Source organism: Lagopus muta, chromosome 21 (assembly GCF_023343835.1).
Source record: "Lagopus muta isolate bLagMut1 chromosome 21, bLagMut1 primary, whole genome shotgun sequence".
NCBI lineage: Eukaryota > Metazoa > Chordata > Aves > Galliformes > Phasianidae > Lagopus > Lagopus muta.
The window spans coordinates 4,835,936-4,854,828 of record NC_064453.1 but is presented as its reverse complement, the minus strand read 5'-3'; the positions used below and the strand labels follow the sequence as shown (position 1 = coordinate 4,854,828).

At 56.1% G+C, this 18,893-nt stretch overlaps 4 protein-coding genes across 4 annotated transcripts; 3 read left to right on the top strand and 1 right to left on the bottom strand.

Annotated features, from left to right (window-relative positions):
• Positions 1-32: 32 nt before the first annotated feature.
• CDA (cytidine deaminase) lies at positions 33-3,513 on the bottom strand. Its single transcript, XM_048967931.1, has 4 exons — positions 2,907-3,513; positions 1,682-1,793; positions 717-771; positions 33-494 (listed from the first exon to the last, which is right to left on the bottom strand). Exons 1-4 carry the CDS (start codon positions 3,376-3,378, stop codon positions 381-383), a joined length of 753 nt encoding a protein of 250 aa, XP_048823888.1. The 5' UTR covers positions 3,379-3,513; the 3' UTR covers positions 33-380.
• A 1,397-nt stretch (positions 3,514-4,910) lies between these two features.
• Positions 4,911-6,137, top strand: FAM43B (family with sequence similarity 43 member B). The gene has a single exon (XM_048967930.1). It carries the CDS (start codon positions 5,102-5,104, stop codon positions 5,978-5,980), a length of 879 nt encoding a protein of 292 aa, XP_048823887.1. The 5' UTR covers positions 4,911-5,101; the 3' UTR covers positions 5,981-6,137.
• A 1,323-nt stretch (positions 6,138-7,460) lies between these two features.
• Positions 7,461-10,777, top strand: MUL1 (mitochondrial E3 ubiquitin protein ligase 1). The gene is made up of 4 exons (XM_048967599.1): positions 7,461-7,607; positions 7,728-7,815; positions 8,805-8,925; positions 9,501-10,777. The coding sequence occupies exons 1-4, from the start codon at positions 7,488-7,490 to the stop codon at positions 10,228-10,230; spliced, it is 1,059 nt and encodes a 352-aa protein (XP_048823556.1). The 5' UTR covers positions 7,461-7,487; the 3' UTR covers positions 10,231-10,777.
• Positions 10,778-12,539: 1,762 nt separating this feature from the next.
• Positions 12,540-14,420, top strand: CAMK2N1 (calcium/calmodulin dependent protein kinase II inhibitor 1). Its single transcript, XM_048967613.1, has 2 exons — positions 12,540-12,871; positions 13,340-14,420. Exons 1-2 carry the CDS (start codon positions 12,709-12,711, stop codon positions 13,408-13,410), a joined length of 234 nt encoding a protein of 77 aa, XP_048823570.1. The 5' UTR covers positions 12,540-12,708; the 3' UTR covers positions 13,411-14,420.
• The last annotated feature ends 4,473 nt before the right edge of the window (positions 14,421-18,893 follow it).

The following is an 18,893-nucleotide window of genomic DNA, read 5'->3' as shown; positions in this document are numbered from 1 at the left end:
GGCTCATTAAAGTAACATTATTTTTTTTTTTTTCTATTGCGCGTAATTTAATTGCCAGGACAAACAGTGAACACCCCCAGAATTCCTCTTTGTCCTCACAGGAGCAAAAAAGGAGAAAAATAGGCAAAAAGGAGCAGTGGCACCACAGTGACAGCCCACTGAACACCGAGCTGCCCGTGCACAAATGGCTGATGGATAATGTTGGGGACTTTGAGCTGAAATTGCTTTTTGTCCCCAGTTTTGCAGCCTTGGATCCAAGCAACATCCACTCAGCAAACCCTTTCACGTGGCATTGTTCCCGTGGAGCCACGTGCATAAAGGGAAAGTTGGGGGAATAATCCATGACCCCCAGCGCTGAAAGGGAAATGCAGGTGTGCAGTTCATGCCTTCTGCAGGTCCTCAGGGCCGAAGGAGAGTGGCAGGAGCTCCTGTAGTGTCTTCACAATGTAGGTGCCATCAGGTTTGGTCAGGTAGAGGTCCCAGTCTGTGCCAAACTGCAGGAGAAGAGGGGGAGAGAGGCTCAATGGGGAATCCATGCTTCTTCCCCAGCTGGCTGCAGCACCCACAGAAACACCAGCAACTGCTGGGCTCCCTCAATTTGTTCAGCTCATAGCAGAGGAGGTGGAGGGGAGGCCCCGTGGTGGCCTGCAGCTCCTTGTGACCCTACAGCTCCTCATGGCAGCCTGCAGTCACAGCATGGCAGGGACCCCACTCACCTCTCTCATCACCTGTCTGCAGGCTCCGCAAGGCGTGATGAAGTCCTCCATGTCGCTGCCAAAAAGAGAACCATGCCAGGCTCAGTCCCACTCCACCCCAAAACCGAAAGGGAGTAAACACCTCGAAACCCAAAGAGATTCCCCTGAACCCAAAGGGATCGTCCCAAAATCAAAGGCGGAACCAAACCGGAAAAGAAAGGGATCACCCAAAACCCAATGAGATCACCCAAAACATAAACAGGGCACCTCTCCAAAGCCCAAAGGAATTGCCAAAAACCTAAAGGGAGTAACAGACCAAAACCCAAAGGGATTTCCCAAAACCTAAGGGTATCACCCAAAACCCAAAAAGGGCACTGTTCCAAAACCCAAAAGGAGTAACATCACAAAACCCAAAGAGATTCTCCCCAACCCAAAGAGATCACCCAAAACCCTAAGGGAGAACCACCACAAAAACCAAAGGACGCCCAAAACCTAAATAGGACACCTCTCCAAAGCCCAAAGGAATTGCCAAAAACCTAAAGGGAGCAACACACCAAAACCCAAAGGGATTTCCCAAAACCTAGGGGTATCACCCAAAACCCAAAGGGGACACCACCACAAAACCCAAAGGGACTGCCCCAAAATCAAATGGGGAATCACTCCAGAATTAAAGGGGTAACCATCCAAAAAAACCAAAAGGATCACCCAAAAAAACAAAGGGGGTACCTCCCCAAAGCCCAAAGGAATTCCCAAAAATCCAAAGGGAGTAATACTTCAAAATCCAAAGGGGTTCCCCAAAACCCAATGGGACTGCTCAAAACTCAAAGGGAGAACCACCCCATAAAACAAACCCATCAGCCAAAAACCCAAAAAGAGGCACCACCCCAAAAGGAAACACTACACCAAAAACCCAAAGGAACCTCCCAAAACCCAAAGGAGGCGTCACCCTAAACCCCAAAGAGTGACACGGTGCCATTGGGCCTCACCTGGCAATGGCCATGGCCCTGAATCTCGTGTGCCCCTCGGAGATGGCTTTCTGGATGGCGGTGCGCTCAGCGCACACCCCGAGGCTGTAGCAGGCATTCTCCACGTTGCACCCTATGGGGAAGCACCGACACCACTCACCACCCCTCACTTGGTGAGACACCTTCAAACGAAGCCCATCCTGAGCTCTGGCCAATGCACGTCTCCTTTCCATGATTTATTTCCCATATTTTCCTTCTCTTGGGCTCTTCTGGTGACTACGACTGGTAGGGAGCATAGGGAAGGGTTGTGGCACCCACCTGGAAGACCTCAAAACCTAAAGGGAACGCCACTCCAAAAAGGAAAGAGATCACCCCAAAATCAGAGGGGGAAACACTTCAAAAACCAAAGAGATTTCTCCATAATCAAAGGTGGAACCACCCCAAAAGCAAAAAGGAACTACTCCAAAAAGGAAACGGATTGCCCAGAGAGCAAAGAGGGAAGCACGCCAAGAAGCAAAGGGATTGCCCAAAAGTCAAAGGGACGCCGCCCCAAAAAGCAAAGGGAACACCCAAACAGGAAAGGGATCACCCAAAAAGAAAAGGGGGAACTACCTCAAAACCAAAGGAATCACCCAAAACCCAAAGGGAGCACCACCACAACACCCAAACAGATCAGCCTGAAATCAAAGGGGGGACCACCCCAAAAAGCAAAGAGAGAACCACCTCAAAACCTAAAGGTGCAACACTCCAAAAACTAAAAAGGATTGCCCAAAACCCAAAGGGAGAACCATTCAAAAACCCAAAGGCACTGCCCCAAAATCATAGGGGGAGCCACCAAAACCCAAAGGGAGAACCACCCAAAAACCCAAAGGGTTTGCCCCAAAATTATAGGGGGAACCACCTCAAAAACCAACCGGATTTCTCAAAACCCACAGGGGGAGCCACCCCAAAACCCAAAGGAGGCACTGCACCCAAAAAAAAAAAGAAAACAACACCCACAAAGAGATTGCTAAAAACTCAAAGCAAATGCCACCCCAAACCCCAAGGGAATCGCTCCAAACCCAGAGGGACCAGCACCCTAAAACCTCCAGAGATCGCCCAAAGTCTCCGCCACCCCACAGGGATCAAGGCAAACCCAAAACAGTCAGCACCCCAGAAACCCATAGCGGGCATCATCCCAGAACCCAAAGCAATCCCCCAGCACCCAAACGGGCCACCATCCCACACCCCCAAGGCGACGTCTCACCGGAGAAGATCTCCCCGCTGGCGGTGAGCAGCGCGGCGCCCACGGGGAAGCGGCTGTAGGGGCAGTAAGCACAATCTTTGGCCTCACGGCAGCGGCGAAGCAGCAGCTGTAGGCACTCACTGCCCTCCATGCCTGCACTGCCTGCCCCACACGGTGACGCCGACGTGGTTAAATATTTCCCCGAACGCAACGCCCTGTCAGGATAACGCCCCATGCGTGCGCCGGGCATCATCCCCAACCTCGAGGTTTTGGCATCAGGGTGGAGGTTGAGCTCTCTCTGAGCCTGCTTTCTTGTTTTATACATATATCTTCTTTTTTCTAGCCATTTTTCTACGTGCTTTGCTTTTCTTTCTGTGTGTGTGTGTGTGCTAAGCTTTCTCACACCGCCTTCTTTTCCTTCCTCCCCAGCAGGAATTTGGTGCTGGGAACGTCCTGGGGGGAGCCACAGAGAGGTCAAAGGGGAGAAAACCATTGGGTCGCAAACAAGAAATAGCACGTTTCCCCCCTCACCCCCCCCTAGTTTCTCATTGACAGCCAACACACAGCAGGGGAAGCGGATGGGAAGTCTCCCTGACGCTGCTTTCCCCTGCTGCTGCACAATCCTATTGCTGAGTGCAGATAAGGACTGTTCTGCACCATCCTAGGGGGTGGTCACGTCTCCCCTGTGTGGCTGAGCACCATTTCCCATCCCTGATATCCCCACAAGTGGGGATAATAGGACGATCGCCTTCCTTGTTCCTTGTTCACTCTGAAACCTAATGATGGCGATGGGAAAAAAGCCATTTTATAGCCAAAATCGCCTGCACCACTGTGCTATTCGCAGAACTCAAAGGAGGCAGCACCCCAAAAGGCAAAGGGATCACATGGAAAGCAAAGGGAGGACCACCTGAAAACCTAAAGGGTGCAACACAACAAAAAATAAAGGGATCGCCCAAACCACAAAGGGGGAACCACCCCAAAACCCAAAGGGGTCACCCAAAACATTAAGGAGGCACCATCCCAAAAATCCAAGGAATCACCCAAAAACCAATGGAAATGCCACACCAGAACCTATAGGGGACAAGCACTTCAAAACCCAAAGGATTCACCCCCAAAATCAATGAGGGATCAACCCAAAAACCCAAAGGGACTGCCCCAGAATCAGAGGGAGCATCACCCTAAACTGCAAAGGAATCATCCAAAGCCCAAAGAGAGTAACACCCCAAAACCCTAAGAGACCAACCAAAACCCAAAGGAGGCACCACCCCAAAAATAGATTGCACAAAAAGCAGAGGGAGAACCACCAAACACCCACAGGGGTTGCCCAAAACCCAAATGGGGCACAACCCCAAAACCTAAAGCCAAAACCCAAAGGGACTAATGCCCCAACAACAAAATGGATCACTCTGAACCCAAAAGGATTGCCCCAAACTCACAGTGGATTCCACCCCAAAACCCCATAGCTTGAAACCTGGAGGGAGTAAAACCCCAAAAAACAAAGGGATCAAGCAAAACTCACAGGGGGGAACACCCCAAAACCCAAAGGAATTGCTCCAAGCCCAAAGGGAGTAACACCTCAACAGCCAAAGGGACTGCCCAAAAGCCAAAGGGATCAAGCAAAACCCAAAGGGAGCAATACCCCAAAAAACAAAGGAATCACCCCAAAATCAAAGGGAGAACCATATGAAAAAAGAAACAGAAGGATCCCCCCAAACCCAAAGGGGGCAGCACCCCAAAACCCAAAGGGATCTCCCCAAATTCAAAGGAAGAACGACCCCAAAACCCAAAGGGATCTCTCCAAACCCAAAGGGAGCTGCACCCCAAAACCCAAAGCGATCTCCCCAGATTCAAAGGAATAACGACCCCCAAATCCAAATGGATCTCCCCAAAATCATTATCAGCACGGAGCACGGCTGGGGCTGCTCTCTGGGCTCTGCAGGGGCTGCTCTTTCTCCCCGTAGCGGAGCAGCACATCTCCCGCCGGCAGCAGCAGCTCGGCAGCATCCCTCCGTGTGCGCCGATGCGTTCTCCCTCCTCTCCACGCTTTGGGCTGCGCGCGGCGGCTGCCTGCACGCCCGGGGAGGTGGAGCAGAGCTCCGTTCCGCAGCAGCAGCATCACTGCCTCCTCACCCAGAGCATCCCGCTGGGGACCGGCCCTTGGGAACGGGACACGGGGACAGACCCTCGGGTCCGGATCCGGATCCGGCAGCGAGGTGATGCTGCCCTGGCGCCGCAGCAAGTTCGTGCTGGTGGAAAACGAACGTAAGTGCAAAGGGAAAAGCTTGGGGCCAGGGTTGGGCTATGCCTCGTTGCTGGCCGGCTTCCTGCGCTCCTGCCCCGATTTGTTGCCCGAATGCCCCTTGGAGAGGTTGGGTTCTGTGTTTGGAGGCCGGCGGCAGAAAGTGGAGCTGAACAAGGAGGATCCCACCTACACCGTGCGCTACCTGGGTAATGCAGTCACACTGCACGCCAAAGGAGAGGGATGCACCGAGGAGGCGGTGGGGAAAATATGGGCCAAAAGCGACGCGGGCGCTGGTGGGGCCAAGATGAAGCTGACCTTAGGGCCGCACGGCATCCGCATGGCACCGGGTGAGAAGGGTGCCAGGAGGTCGGGCCACGCATACCTGCTGCACCGCATCACCTATTGCACAGCCGACCGCCGGCACCCGAAGGTTTTTGCGTGGGTTTACCGGCACCAGGTGAAGAACAAAGCCGTGGTGCTGCGCTGTCACGCCGTCCTCGTCCCCAAAGCCGCCACGGCGCGCGCCATGGCCCTGCTCCTCTTCCAGACCTCCGCTTCAGCCTTTGATGAATTCAAGAGGCTCAAAAGGCAGAACGACGGCCGTCGCCTCCAGCAGCAGCTCCTGGGTGAAGCCATCGTCCCCTTGGTGCCCCTGCGCAGGCTGCTCAATGCCAAGTGTCCCTACCGCCCGCCGGCCGAGCGCGCCCGCTGCGCCCCACGGCTCAGCTCCATCCTGGAGGAGGACGAGGAGGAGACGGGGGGCACGTGGGGGGACGGGGGGCCCACCGTGGTCTCTTTGGCCAGTGAGATGAGGGGGTGCAGCTTGCGTGGCCCAAGGGCCCCCATATGCTGAGCATCCCCATTGGCGTCCACTGCTTTGGCCACACCGGGTGCCCTCGGGACACAGCTGGACAATAGGGCTACGTCCCTAGCTCTGAAGGGGGGGACACCTGGATCCCCCCATCCCTCTCCTGGAAATAAACCCAATCTGTGTTTTCTGCCTGTGACAGCGCCTGTCTCTCACCAGCCTGGAAGACTCGCGATGGTTTGTTGCTTTTCTATTTTGTATTTACCCTTTTTTTTTTTTTTTTTACTCTTTTTTACTTTAATTTCCACCCTGGGGGGGATGGAGAGGAGGGCGGGGGGGGTTCTGCACCTTCCATGCCATTCCACGTCAAGTGATGCTCATATTGCCATGGCAACGTGGGGGTTTAAATAGAGCAGGCCCACGCTTTGGGGGGGGGGCTGCAGTGGGGACCCCAGGCCTGAAAGCTAGGTCGCAAAGGCAGCCCAGAGAACCTAAATCCCTGGAATTTTACCCGAAATAGTTTATTTTCACCCAGTTCTTGCTCTCCCTTCCCTGACAGGAGCAGCAATGTGGGGGCACAGTGGAAGGAGCTGAATAAATGGGACAGTGGGAGAGGGAACAAGGGGCAGTGCTGCCCCACAGCCTGAGGAAGGGGACGCATCACAGGGATGGGGTTTGGGTGAGCTGCCCCCACATACAACAGCCAGGGAGAGGACAGGCTGTGGTCCTGATTCCCTCGGAACTTTGGGAGCTGGCATCTGGCTGCCCCCACAAAGGGCTCTACGGGTCTGGGGTTTGAGATACTGCCCCCCAGAAGCACTATGGGGCCGAGATTTGGGCTAACACCCCTAAAAATAAACCTTCGGAGCTTAGATAGAGCCTGCATCCTGCAGAATCCTAGGGTGAAAGACTGGGATTTGGGCTAAACATACCCTGAAAGCCTTGTAGGACTGAGATACAGGCTAATCCCTTCCAAAAAGTGCCATAGGGCTGGAATTTAGCTTGTCCACTTCCAAAATCCTGGGGGTAGAGTATGGTATTTAAGCTAAACCCACCCCAAAGGCCCCATGGGCTGGGATATGGGGTATCCTGCCCTAAAATGCCGTGGTAAAAGGCTGGGATTTGAATTAAACCCACCCCAAATATCCAGTGGGGCTGGGATTTGGGTTAATCTGACCCCAAAAAAGCCCTGTGAGACTGAGACTCGAACTATTTCCCCCAAATAAAGCGAAGTGGGGCTGGGATTTGGACTAACACCTCCACAAAGCATCACAGGGCCAGGATTTAGCCTCTCACCTTCCAAAATCTTGCTGGTTGAACGCCGGGATTTGGATTAAACCCACCCCAGAGACCCTGTAGGGTTCGGCCAAGCCTTCCCAAGGCTCTGCGGGGCTGCAGTGGGGCTCCATCAGCCCTCCACCCTGTCTGGAAACCCTCCATCCATTTCTCGGAGGACCGCGCACTCTATGGTAACGGCGCGCGCCGCCGCGCGCTGTACGCCATCAGTGACGTCATCAGTCCGCGCCGCGCGGTTGCCGCGGTAACGGCGGCGATGGAAGGCGGCGGGCGGCCCTCGGCCTTGCAGGCCGCGTTGCTGGCGGCCGGCACGGGGCTGACCGCGCTGTTCTACTCGGTGTACCGGCAGCAGGCCCGTCTCGCCCGCGGCCTGCAGGTGGGTACGGGAGCTCCGGAGCCGGGTTGCGGCCTGCAGCCTGCTGCGGTGGCCGCTTCAGGCCTAGGCCGCGGCCTGCTCCCGGGTCCGGGCCTTGCGGTTGATCCTTCCGTCCCATAGGGCGCCCGGAGGCTGCGGCTGGACGGGGAGCTGCGGGCCGTGCTGCTGGAGGCGCCGGGCCGCTGCGTGCCCTATGCTGTCATCGAAGGTATTGGCGTGGCAAAACGCTGGGCCTCTTTCCCCACCGCCTCTTTGGTTCAAGCGTTTTTGCCCAAAATCTGATGTTTTGCGCCAAAAAAAAGCTTCCCGCATGCAAGTCGTGGCAGTAACAGTAATGGGGGGCACGGAGGAAGGAGCTGAGGAACTGGGGCTGTGCTGCGTTGGGGCATCACTGCCCTGCAGCAGTGGGGAGGGGGATCCGGGCTCCTCCTTCACAGCCCCACAGAGATGGGGTTGGGGTGAAATGCCCCCAAAAATGGCACCCAGGGAGGGAACAGATGTGGTCTGATTCCTTCTAAATTTCAGAGGGGCAAATGCCAGCCCTAACAGAGGGCTCTGTGGCTCTGACTTAGGCTAGGGCTAATTCCTTCCGTATACACTGCAGGGGTTTGGGCTAGCACCCCTAAAAACAAATCTATGGAGCTTAAGCCTGCTTCCTGCAAAACCATGGGGTGAAAGACTGGGATTTGGGTTAAACGTACCCCAAAGGCCCTGCATGGCTGGGGTTGGGGCTGATCCCTCCCTAAAGATGCCATGGGGCTTGGTTTTAGCCTGTTCTCTTCCAAAATTCTTGGGGATGGGATTATGGAGTTTAGGTTAAACCCACCCCAAAGGCCCTGTGGGGTTGGGATTTGGGTTAATCTGGCCCCACAAAAGCCCAACAAGGCTGTGATTTGAGCTAGTTCCCCACCAAAAAAAGCCCCGTGAGGGTGGTATTTGGGCTATTTCTCCCCCTAAAAAAGTACAGTGGGGCTGAGATTTGAGATAAGGCCTCCACCAACTCCACAAGACACATTTGGGCTAGGATCTAGCCTGTCTCCTTCCAAAACCTTGGGAGTGAAAGACTGGAATTTGAGCTAAACGTATCCCAGAGCCCTGTGGGGCTGAGTTTTGGGTCTGTAACCCCATATTAAAATAAAAAATAAAAAAAAAGAAAGAGAGACCTGCAGCACAGCTCAAGCACTCCACGTGTTCCAGGCGTAGTGCGCGCTGTCAAGGACACCCTGAGCAGCCAGTTTGTGGAGAACTGCAAGGGCGTCGTGCAGAGGCTGACCCTGCAGGAGCACAAGATGGTGTGGAACCGAACGACTCACCTCTGGTACGTACCCACAGAACCATGGGACATCCTAAGATGGAAGGGACCCATAAGAACCCCCAAATCCAGCCCTTGGCTCCACACAGGAATGCCCCAAATCTGAACCCTATGTCTGAGAGCAGCGTTCCAACACTCCTTGAGCTCTGGCAGCTCAGGGCTTTGCCCACTGCCCCACACATATGGAACCTGGAGGCCGCCCCGAGCAGCTGTTCAAGCATCCTTGTGCTGCACTGAGCAGCCCAACAAAGCTCTTCCAAAAGGAAACTCTTCTCACCACACTGCAACTCATCACAGCTGTGAAGGTGATGAGCACTGGCTGGGTTTGGCTGCCCCGAGAGCTTTCCCTGTGACAGCAGAAGGTTTTGCATGGGGGACACCACGAGGACAACAGGCAGCGTGACAAATACTGCTGTGCTGACAGCTGTGGTGTTTCCCTGCTGCTTGGCTTTTTGTAGTATCACAGGATGGCTTAAATTAGAGGGAACCTTAAAGATTATCAAGCTCCTGGGTAGATCAGGCCCCACCCAACCCAGCCTGGATTGCCAGCGTGGAAGCACTAACGCTTGTTTTATCCCCAGGAATGACTATGAGAAGATCATCCACCAGAGAACCAACACCACTGCCTTTGACCTGGCCCCACTGGACGACGGCACCGGCGTCTCCGTGAGGGTGATGAAACCTCTGGAGGCCGCTGAGCTCAGCCTGGAGACGGTGCACGAGAAATTCCACCCCTCGGTGCAATCCTTCCCTGATGTCATCGGGCACTACATCAGCGGGGAGCGCCCGAAAGGCATTCAGGAGACAGAGCAGATGCTGAAGGTGGGAGCGGCGCTGACTGGCGTTGGGGAGCTGGTGCTGGACAACAACACCATCAAGCTGCAGCCACCCAAGCAGGGTTTGCGCTACTACCTGACCAGCGCCGATTTCGACGCTTTGCTGAAGAAACAGGAATCGAGTGCCAAGCTTTGGAAGATCCTGACCATCCTTTTTGGTTTCAGCACTTGTGCCGTTCTCTTCTACCTCCTGAGGAAGCAGTACAGGCACCACCAGGAGAGGCGGCACCTCAAGCAGATGCAGGAGGAATTCAGGCAAGCGCAGGAGCGGCTGATGCGCGAAGTGAACGCCGAGGGTGGAGAGACGCTGAAAAATGCCTGTGTCATCTGCCTGAGCAGTGCCAAATCCTGCGTCTTCCTGGAGTGTGGGCACGTCTGCTCCTGCAGTGAGTGCTACCGAGCCCTTCCAGAGCCCAAAAGGTGCCCCATCTGCAGACAGGCCATCAGCAGGGTGGTTCCCCTGTACAACAGCTAAAGCGCTGCGGCTCGGGGGGGGGTTTCTTTGGAGGGCTCCCTCAATGAGGGTTTGCTTGCAGCCTGCCCCTCTTGCCGCTGGGGTGGTTGGATTGCTGGGAATGAAAGGATTGCGGAAGGGGGAGGGAGCTGGAGGGGAGCTGGGCTTGAAAACGATTGCAGGTGCTCAGGGTTCACGTGGTGCTCCTGGAGGCAAAATCAGTTTGTTTCTGCAATACCCTGGTGATTAAAAAAAAACTGTTATAAGACATGAGGAGTCCTGAGGCTGCGCAGTGCTGCCTCCCAGCAGCTCCTCCAGCTGGCTGAGCAGGGGGTCAGAAGAGCTTCTGCTTCATGCCAGTGGTTTTGTGATAAATGGTGAATACAGGCAAGGAGCAGCGTTTCCATCGTCCCCTCCTGCCAGCACTGCCAGGGGCTGCACTTTGGCCACACGTGATTGTGTCGTGCCAGAATGTGGGAATCGGGACACGGCAGCGCTCTGGTTGATTTCTGCAGCGGGGTTTGGGCTGGGGTAAGGCACAGCTTGTAATAAAACTGATTGAAAAGCGTGTTTGTCCTGGCTTGTTCCGTCCCTGCGACCCTGAGGGCGCTGCCTTCCTCTGCTCCCGCTGCATTCCGCGAGCTGCAAGAAGCAGCATCCACCCCAGAAGCGCGAAGTGAGGCCGGGGGCTCTCCGCTTCCTCTTTGAAGAGACTGAGGTTGGAGCGGGACGCGGAGAAAACCCAAAGGCAGGGCCGCATCCAGCCGGGCTGCAGGTGGCGGTGCGCTCCCGCTGCGGGAGGAGGCGGAAAAGAAGCAGAAATAGCAAGAAATCCGCAGGGACGGCGGCGCGTCTCCTTCCCTTCTCCCGCTGCCATCAATCCGTCACCCCGCGGCGCGCTCGGCAGCACTGGCTGAGCCCAGGTTCTCCCCCGGCGCCACAGACGCAGGAGGGGATTCTTTTCTTACCCCGTGCAGCACCAAAAAGCCGTTTTTTCTACCCAAACCCCGTGCGGGTCCTGCGATGGGGGCTGTAGGGAACGCAGCCATCCCCGCAGCGCCCAAAATAAGCTCCTGGGGGCTGCGCTGCCCCCGCTGCCTTTTGCCTCCTGTTCCCCAGCTTCCCCCGCGGGATGCTGGGCGCAGACGCAGCGTTATGCAAGGAGCTGGCAGCGGGGCTCTGCGGCTGCGTTCCCAGCGAGTCCCGGCCCCAAAAACACGGGAACCCCGGCCTTCACCTGCCCCAAAACGAGCTGTTCTGCCCCCAGACGAGCTGAAGTTGGTTGCGAGCTGTTCGCAGAGATGGTGCGAGGCTGCTTCGTGCAAACCGACTTTTTGTTGCTATCCCTGCTGTCCCCTCCGACTTTTTGCAGGGGTTGCGTCGAGAATGTGCCGGGGATGCAGCACTGCCCCCAAAACTGTTGCTCACCCCGTGTCTGTGCTGGTTTGCGTTGTCAAAAATAATCCCCTCTGCAGCCACCGGGCAGAAAGATGAGTGTGAGCTGGGAAAGGTGGGTGTGGGGACATGGCAAGGGGATGTGGCACAGGGATATGGCATGGGGACATGGCATGGGGACATGGCACAGTGACACACTACCGGGATGTGACGTGGGGGCATGGCATGGGGACATGGCAGAGGGGCACAGCACAGGAACGTGGCATGGGAACACAGTACGGTGTCATGGCGAGGGGACATGGCATGAAGACATGGCATGGGGACACAGCGCAGCGACATGGCACAGAGACGTGGCACGAAGACACAGTAGAGGGCACAGGGACGAAGCATGGAGACGTGGCATGCAGACACAGTACAGGGCCATGGTGTGGGGTCATGGTGTGGGGATGCAGTACAGGGACGTGGGACAGGGACACGGTATGGGTATGTGATATGGGGACACAGGGACATGGCATGGGGACACAGCACGAGGACGGGGCATGGGGACCCAGCATGGGGACACAGCACGGGGAGGTGGTATGGGGACATGGCATGGGGACAAGACACAGGGGCACGGCATGGGGACGCGGCACCGGGAGATGCCATGGACACACGTCACGGGGACACGGCAAGGGGACACAAATGGTCCACGGCACGGGGACGGGCACGCTCCCACGGGCAGCGCAGGGCAGCGCCGGGCTCCCCGGGTCGGTTCCGGGGCATCACCCCCTCCCGGCTCGGGGGATCCCCGCACCCTCCGGGAAGGGTTGCGGGGTGGGGGGTTGGGGGGGGACCGGCCCATCCCGGGGGCGTTCCCGAGCCGCCCCGCCCCGCTCCCGCCCCCCGCTCCTCTATCGCCGCCGCCACCGATTCCGCCGCCGCGGGACCGCCGGAGCCGCGGGCAGCGCCGGGCGGGCAGCGCCGGGATGTGACGGGGCGGCCGCCCCGCTCCGCCGAGCCGCAGCCCCAGGGGGGCTCGGGACCCCCCGCGGCCCGGGAGGCTGTCGGGGGGGGGGGGGCGGCGCCGGGCCCCCCTCTGCCACCGCCGCCACCGCCGCCCCGGCCATGGCGGAGGGGCCGCCGTACGGCGGGGGGCAGCTGGCGGGGGGCGCGGCGGGGGGCGAGCTGCCCTTCCCCGTGCCCCTCCGCCACGGCCCCGACGCGCTGCTGGCGGCCGGGCAGGGCAAGCGGCCCCCCAAGCTGGGGCAGATCGGACGCAGCAAAAGAGGTGGGTGAGCGGGGACGGTGACTGGGGGGCCCTGGGGAGAGACTGGGGGTTGTGGAGGGAGCGGGTCAGCCTGAACCGGCGGCCCGGGGATGCGGGGACTCCGGGGATGCTCGTCCTGCTCGTCACTATGGGGGGTGCTCGCCTTGCAGCGTTGGGATGCAGCACATCCTGCACCCTGGGATGCTCCCCGAGGTACCGGGGCTGAGCATCCCCTGCGGGACGCCATGCCATCAGTCCCACCCTGGGGACGTGCCCTAATGTGCTCACCTTGCACCGAGCATCCTCGGGGACTCAGCACATCTCACACCCTGAGGACGCAGCACATCCCGGGATGAGCATCCCGTGTCCCCATCCCATCCCTCCCCAGATACCAGCACCCCGTGACCCCAGTCCCTCCGCGGGTTCCGGGCTCTGCCACACCGCGTTGACGGCCGTCCTTTTGTTTTCCCATTTTCCCCATCCTTCCAGTGGTTATCGAAGACGATAGGATCGACGACGTGCTGCAGAACCTCTCCGAAAAGGCCCCCCCCGGCGTCTAATGCCCCCTCGGCAGGGATTTCTGCTCTCTGAGGTTATCGGCCAAAATCCCAGCACCGCCGGCACGAGGACGAGCGGCGCAGAATCCCCCCAAATGATGCGAAATTACACCTAAAAATAATAACAAAAACCGAGAACAAAAAAATCATCGTCATCATCACCCCCCCCCCCCCTTGCTCCCAAATGCCCCCGATGCAGTTCTGCCGTGGGGCTGCCCCACGGGGGGTCCCAAGCCCCTCCGAAGCTGCGTTCAGGCGGTGGAACCCAAGCGCAGGTTCCCTTCCCGGCGCTCCGTTCGTTTCGGTTTTTAATTTGATGTCTTTGGATGTTGGCGAATGCTATAAACCTATAGATATCTCCGTTTCATTTCGGTCGCGTTTTGAGGTTGGCGGGGGGGGGGGGGGAAAGAAACTTTTATAAAGGGATGGGTTTTGGGGATGGGGTGGTTGGGGGAGGGGGGGGAATGGGGTTTTTATTGACGGCGCTTGCACAAGGGAGCGATGGGAGGATGTCTATGGGGTCGCAGCTTTCCTTACAGCCATGCAGTGTGGTGTGGGTGACCTTCGTTTGGTTCATTTTTCTTCCCTCGTGGCAATTTCCCTCTCTCTCACAGACCGTCCGTAAGGAAACGGATCGACGCCGACGAGAACTGCTGTCATCCGGAGTGCCAAAACGCAGGGCTCCGTCGGGCTCTTGTGGGGTTCTTTATTTTTTTCTTTCCTTCTCTTTTTAATTTTTAATTTTTAACTATTTCGCATGAGATGCAAAAAAAAAAATAAAAAAATAAAATAAAAATAAGAAAAATTTAAAAAGGGAAAAAATATATATATATATATCTATTCCCCTCTTGTGATGAGGGTGATTTTGTTGTATGTTTGCGGCTCGGAATGACGGAGCGTGGCCGGGTGTCCTCTCCTCCTTTATGGGAATATCGTGTCTGGTGCACTGTCCTCCACACACAGGGCTATTTCTGCAATGATGTACCAATAAAAAAGGAAAATGAGACAAAAGGCGGAGTGCTCCCGGGCTGCTGTGCTTTGCTGAATAATTAATGGGTGTTAATATTCATTAGGGATGGGGTCATTGGGGTGATCGGTGGGAAAACACCTCCGGGGATGGGGATGCGGTGATTGATTCAGCATGAGGTGGATGGGATATGGGGATTCTGAAGGGTGGGGGGGACCCCAAAAGGCTGGGGGATCCCAATAGTCGCTCAAATTGGGGACCCCAGTAGTTCCCTTGGTTATGGTGAAGGGACCCCGAAAGGCTGGAGGACCTCAGTGGTCCTCCAGATGGTTGGGGACCCCAACAGTCCCCATGGCTCTGAGTGGAGAGACTTCAAAAGGTTGGAGGACCCCAATAGTTCCCCAAATTGGGGACCCCAATAGTCCCGTTGGCTACGGGTGGAGGGAATCCAAAAAGTTGGAGGACACCAATCATCCTCCAAATGATTGGAGACCCCATCAATCCCTTTGGTGATGGTGGAGGGACCCCAAAAAGTTGGAGGACACCAATCATCCCGCAGACTGGGGAGCCCAGTAATCCCCTTGGTTATGGTGGAGGGATCTCAAAAGGTTGGAAGACCTCAATAGTCCTCCAGATGGTTGGGGACCCCAATTGGGGGTTTTTTGCTTGGCTGTGGGGTCATCTCACCCTACAGAGTCCAGGAGGCCCCCAAAACAGTGCTGTGATTGCACCCAGGTTCATAACCTGGAAGTTCCATTGGGTGATTTTGGCCACGATATTCACCTTTTTGGGGTTGGGATCAGGGCTGTCACTGGGATCGCCTTTGTCCCCCTTGGGGCTGACCCATGCAGGGCAGCTCTGCTGTTCGTTTCTTATTACTTCTTCCAGCCCACGCAGCTTCCTACAGGTGTAGAACAGATGGGAAGATCAGATGAAACTTTCCCTTAAAAACTCTTACTTTAATTATTGTTATTTAACCTCTCTGCACTGCGTTTCCCATGGGTTCAGCTCCCATGGCTGCAGCTGGGATGGGCTCAGCACTATAGAAAAAAACCCTACAGGAGGAAATCCACAGAAAACCCTAGACCACAGGAAATCCTACAGATGGATGGCACCCGCTTGGGTAGATTTACCAAAAAGCCCTCGTTTTGCATGAAAATGGGGTCTGTCCTCACTGACTGTTGGATGCATCTGCCCATTCCCTTCCCCTATACCCAAATCCCCCAAAGCCAGGAGGAGCTGGTAGGAAGCAGAGCCCAGTGCTGAGCACAGCGCGATCCTGCAGAGCCCCAGAGCCGCTGCCATGCATCTTTCATGTGCCATAAATAAGTAATGGGGCGGGCAGCAGCGGGGCCAGGAAAGGGGGGGAGCAGTGCTGGGGGGGTGAGCGTGGTGCCAAACCCTGCAGCGCTCATAGGAGGACGATCCCACATCCAGGTGGGCACTTCCATCCCATTCCCCTATGGGATTTGGGGCCGTGCGATTGCCTGTGGGCTCTGAGCCCTCCCATCCCTGTGTATGGGGCAGGAATTCAACATCTGCAGTGGGAAAAGGATCCCATGGAGAACGCCCTATAGTGGGATGCGGGTGGGGATGCCCCCCATCCTTGGGGTCCTCAGCTCCTTATGGGTTTCACCCTTCCCTAAAGCAGCCGACTGATGGGAAAAGCCATTTCTAACCTCGAAACAAAGCCTCTGGGCAGCTCTGCCAAAAAAAAAAGTGGGGGGGGGGGGGGGGAGGGAGAGGGGTGGAGAAGCAGAGCATGGCTGCTGCAGAGCAATGGTGCAACATGAGGGCTGCCCCGAGAAGAGCCCCGCTCTGCAAAACCCACAGAAAGCGCGGGCACTCACGGCACCACCCGAAATAAATCCTCATCCCCCAGCAGAAGTAGGGCACAGAAAGTAGGGCAGCAGCTCCCTGCAAAATCTTTTATTTATCGCCCAGGGAGCGGTGGCGCAGGGCACGGCCGTGAGAACAGCGGGGTCCTGGGGGTGGGATGGGGCCGTTCTGTCCCTAAATGGTGCCGCTATGGGATGGAAACGGGGTCGGGGTTGGCTGGGTTGTGCTGTTGTGAGGGGAGTGAATTGCCTGGAGGGAGAATAGGGTCGCTGTTATTGGGGAATTGGGGAAATCAGTGGGAAAAACACGGAACTGATCGTTCCAATGGCATTGGACAGAACTGGCCGTTCCATTGGCATTGGTTGTTCCAACAGCACTGGTTGTTTCAATGGCACTGAACCCTTCCTGGGCAGGAGCTGGAAAAACCCGATGGCTGATCACTTACCCATGGGTTTTTGCCCACCCCTGCCATTGGGCCATGGCCACTTCCACATCCCCACGTAGGGATTTGGGGGCTTTGCCCCCATCATCCTCCATCCACAGCATCAGGAGCTCATGGGGCTTTGGGGGGCTGTTCCCGACTGCTTTGGGTTCTCCTTTAGAGGAGCAACATCTTGCTGTGTGGAACCAAAGCGTTGGGTTGAGTTTTCCTTCCAGGAAGGAGGATTTAGGACTTTCATTCTGGGAGGGAAATAGGAAGAGAAGCCCTGAAGAGACACATTGCTGTGGGGGGAAACACCACCAGCAGGAAAATGAGAGCTTCCCAACCCAGATTTGGGAATGACCATAGCTATAGGAGCCAGGTGCAGTGGGGATGCCCCATAGAAGCATCCCACAAAACCCCCAGATCCCTCCTATGCGCTGCACTGTACCTCTCCCCCCCCGGGCATTTCATTTTCCTTCAGCCTGGAGTTAGAATTCCTCCACTCCTGCCAGCTGTTCCCGCTAATGAGGACGAAGCAAAACATCAGACATCTTAATTCATGCATTGCTGGAGGTGTCGAACTGTTGCTTTACAACCACACGTGGGAGGCACCGCACCGAAAAGAAAAACCAACAAAGACCATCATTTTTCACCAAGGGACCCGAATGCAGCCCCAAAGCCATGGCCAGCATCAACCCCTGGTTCGGTAGTCAGAGATTTGAGGGGAGGGATTCTTGTTTGGAGGGGGTGGGCACACACACAGCCCTGCATCTGTGGGTTCAGGGGCGTCTGACTCACCTCACCTGAGCATCGCTGATAATTTTTGGGGTGGGAGATGGCTTTGCAATTTCTGACGGGTCCCAACTTGGGGAGGGATGATAAAATGAAACAAAAACAACCAACATTGGGGAAATCAGTGGGAAAAACACGGAATTGGTTGTTTCAATGGCATTGGACAGAACTGGTCTTTCCATTGGCACACGTGTGAAATTTAAACCAATAAATAAATCAATAGAAGCCCAACATGGGATGCAACACCTTAAATACAGGGCGGTGAGTCATGGTGAGCTGGGGCTGAGAGGGGGGATCCAGGTTCTGACTCAGTGTGATGGTTCTTGTTTCCCTCCATGGGTGCTGAGGAGCCTTGTGCCAACGTGACCCTATGAATATCTCTGTGCTGTGGGGAAGGAGAGGACTGGAGAGGCACAGTCAAGCCCAAATTTAGGGATAAATGGCCCCAAATTTAGGGACGTGGTTAGTGGGCATGGTGGCGATGGGTTGGTGGTTGGACCTTGTGACCTTAGAGCTCTTTTCCAACCTTAATGATCTGATGAACCAACCCAAGGGATGGGGACCAGAGGTGTCATCCCGCATCCTGCACAGGCAGATGGGGAAAGAAACAAACAAACAAACAAATCTCCCCAAAATACAATTCCTAATGGATCTGAAGCCCATCCAAAATCCACCCTTCGGAAAGGGTTAACCCAAAACAGAGCTGCAAAACCCCCAGTGCGATGGGTAGGGAGGAAGGAGAAGCTTGCAGAGCTCCAGCTTGGCTTTTCTTGCTCACCTGCTTCGTGACACTGCTGCATTCAGGAGGTTTAACGACTCAAACCTCCCCAGAGGTGCAGCCTGCAGCCCAAATGCTCACCCTGTGAGAGGGGATTTGGAACGGGGCCGAGATTGGAAAAACCACAGGGGTCCACAGCACCATCAGCACGAGCCCCCCCCCTTTTTTTCTTTTTCCCCTAATCCTGATTTTCCCAGTTAAATTGCAAACCTCAGAACGGACTCAGCACAGCAGCTGCAACAGAACCTATGGAAGGAAGGGGGCGAGGGGAACCTTTCTACCACCTGCAGCTGTCCCTGATGTCCTCACCGCTGTCGGCACAGGAAAAAAAACCCCATGGGAACAGCATTAGGAACAGCCTGACCCCAAGGGAGCACTGCAGAGCCCGCGACCCCCATGGGGCACCCAAATCCAACCCCCCCAATGCCCCTTTTCTCCCGTGGGTCGAGGCGTTGGTGGATGCAGCTATTTTCAGGATGTCAGCGCCCACTGACAGCCCCACACGGCGCAGGGTGCATATGGCTCTTTATATATATAGGATGCACGCGGGGACACGTCTCTGCCAAGCGGTTCCCCGGCTCTCTGCTCCCAAAACCTCAGGAGTTTGAGTTCAAAGTGCATCATCCCACACCCAATGAGGGTCTGCATTTGGGGGGGCTCTGGATCCCAATGGGCAGAAACCCATC

Bases quoted from the DNA above. Each gene is read 5' to 3' on its own strand.
- CDA (XM_048967931.1), bottom strand. From the start codon at position 3,378: ATGGTTTTCTCCCCTTTGACCTCTCTGTGGCTCCCCCCAGGACGTTCC. The intron at 1,794-2,906 runs GTGAGACGTCGC...GCTTCCCCATAG, and splicing joins CAGCGGGGAGATCTTCTCCG to GGTGCAACGTGGAGAATGCC. The intron at 495-716 runs GTGAGTGGGGTC...CTTCTCCTGCAG, and splicing joins GCAGACAGGTGATGAGAGAG to TTTGGCACAGACTGGGACCT.
- FAM43B (XM_048967930.1), top strand. From the start codon at position 5,102: ATGCTGCCCTGGCGCCGCAGCAAGTTCGTGCTGGTGGAAAACGAACGT.
- MUL1 (XM_048967599.1), top strand. From the start codon at position 7,488: ATGGAAGGCGGCGGGCGGCCCTCGGCCTTGCAGGCCGCGTTGCTGGCG. The intron at 7,608-7,727 runs GTGGGTACGGGA...TCCGTCCCATAG, and splicing joins GTCTCGCCCGCGGCCTGCAG to GGCGCCCGGAGGCTGCGGCT. The intron at 8,926-9,500 runs GTACGTACCCAC...TTTTATCCCCAG, and splicing joins AACCGAACGACTCACCTCTG to GAATGACTATGAGAAGATCA.
- CAMK2N1 (XM_048967613.1), top strand. From the start codon at position 12,709: ATGGCGGAGGGGCCGCCGTACGGCGGGGGGCAGCTGGCGGGGGGCGCG. The intron at 12,872-13,339 runs GTGGGTGAGCGG...CCATCCTTCCAG, and splicing joins GATCGGACGCAGCAAAAGAG to TGGTTATCGAAGACGATAGG.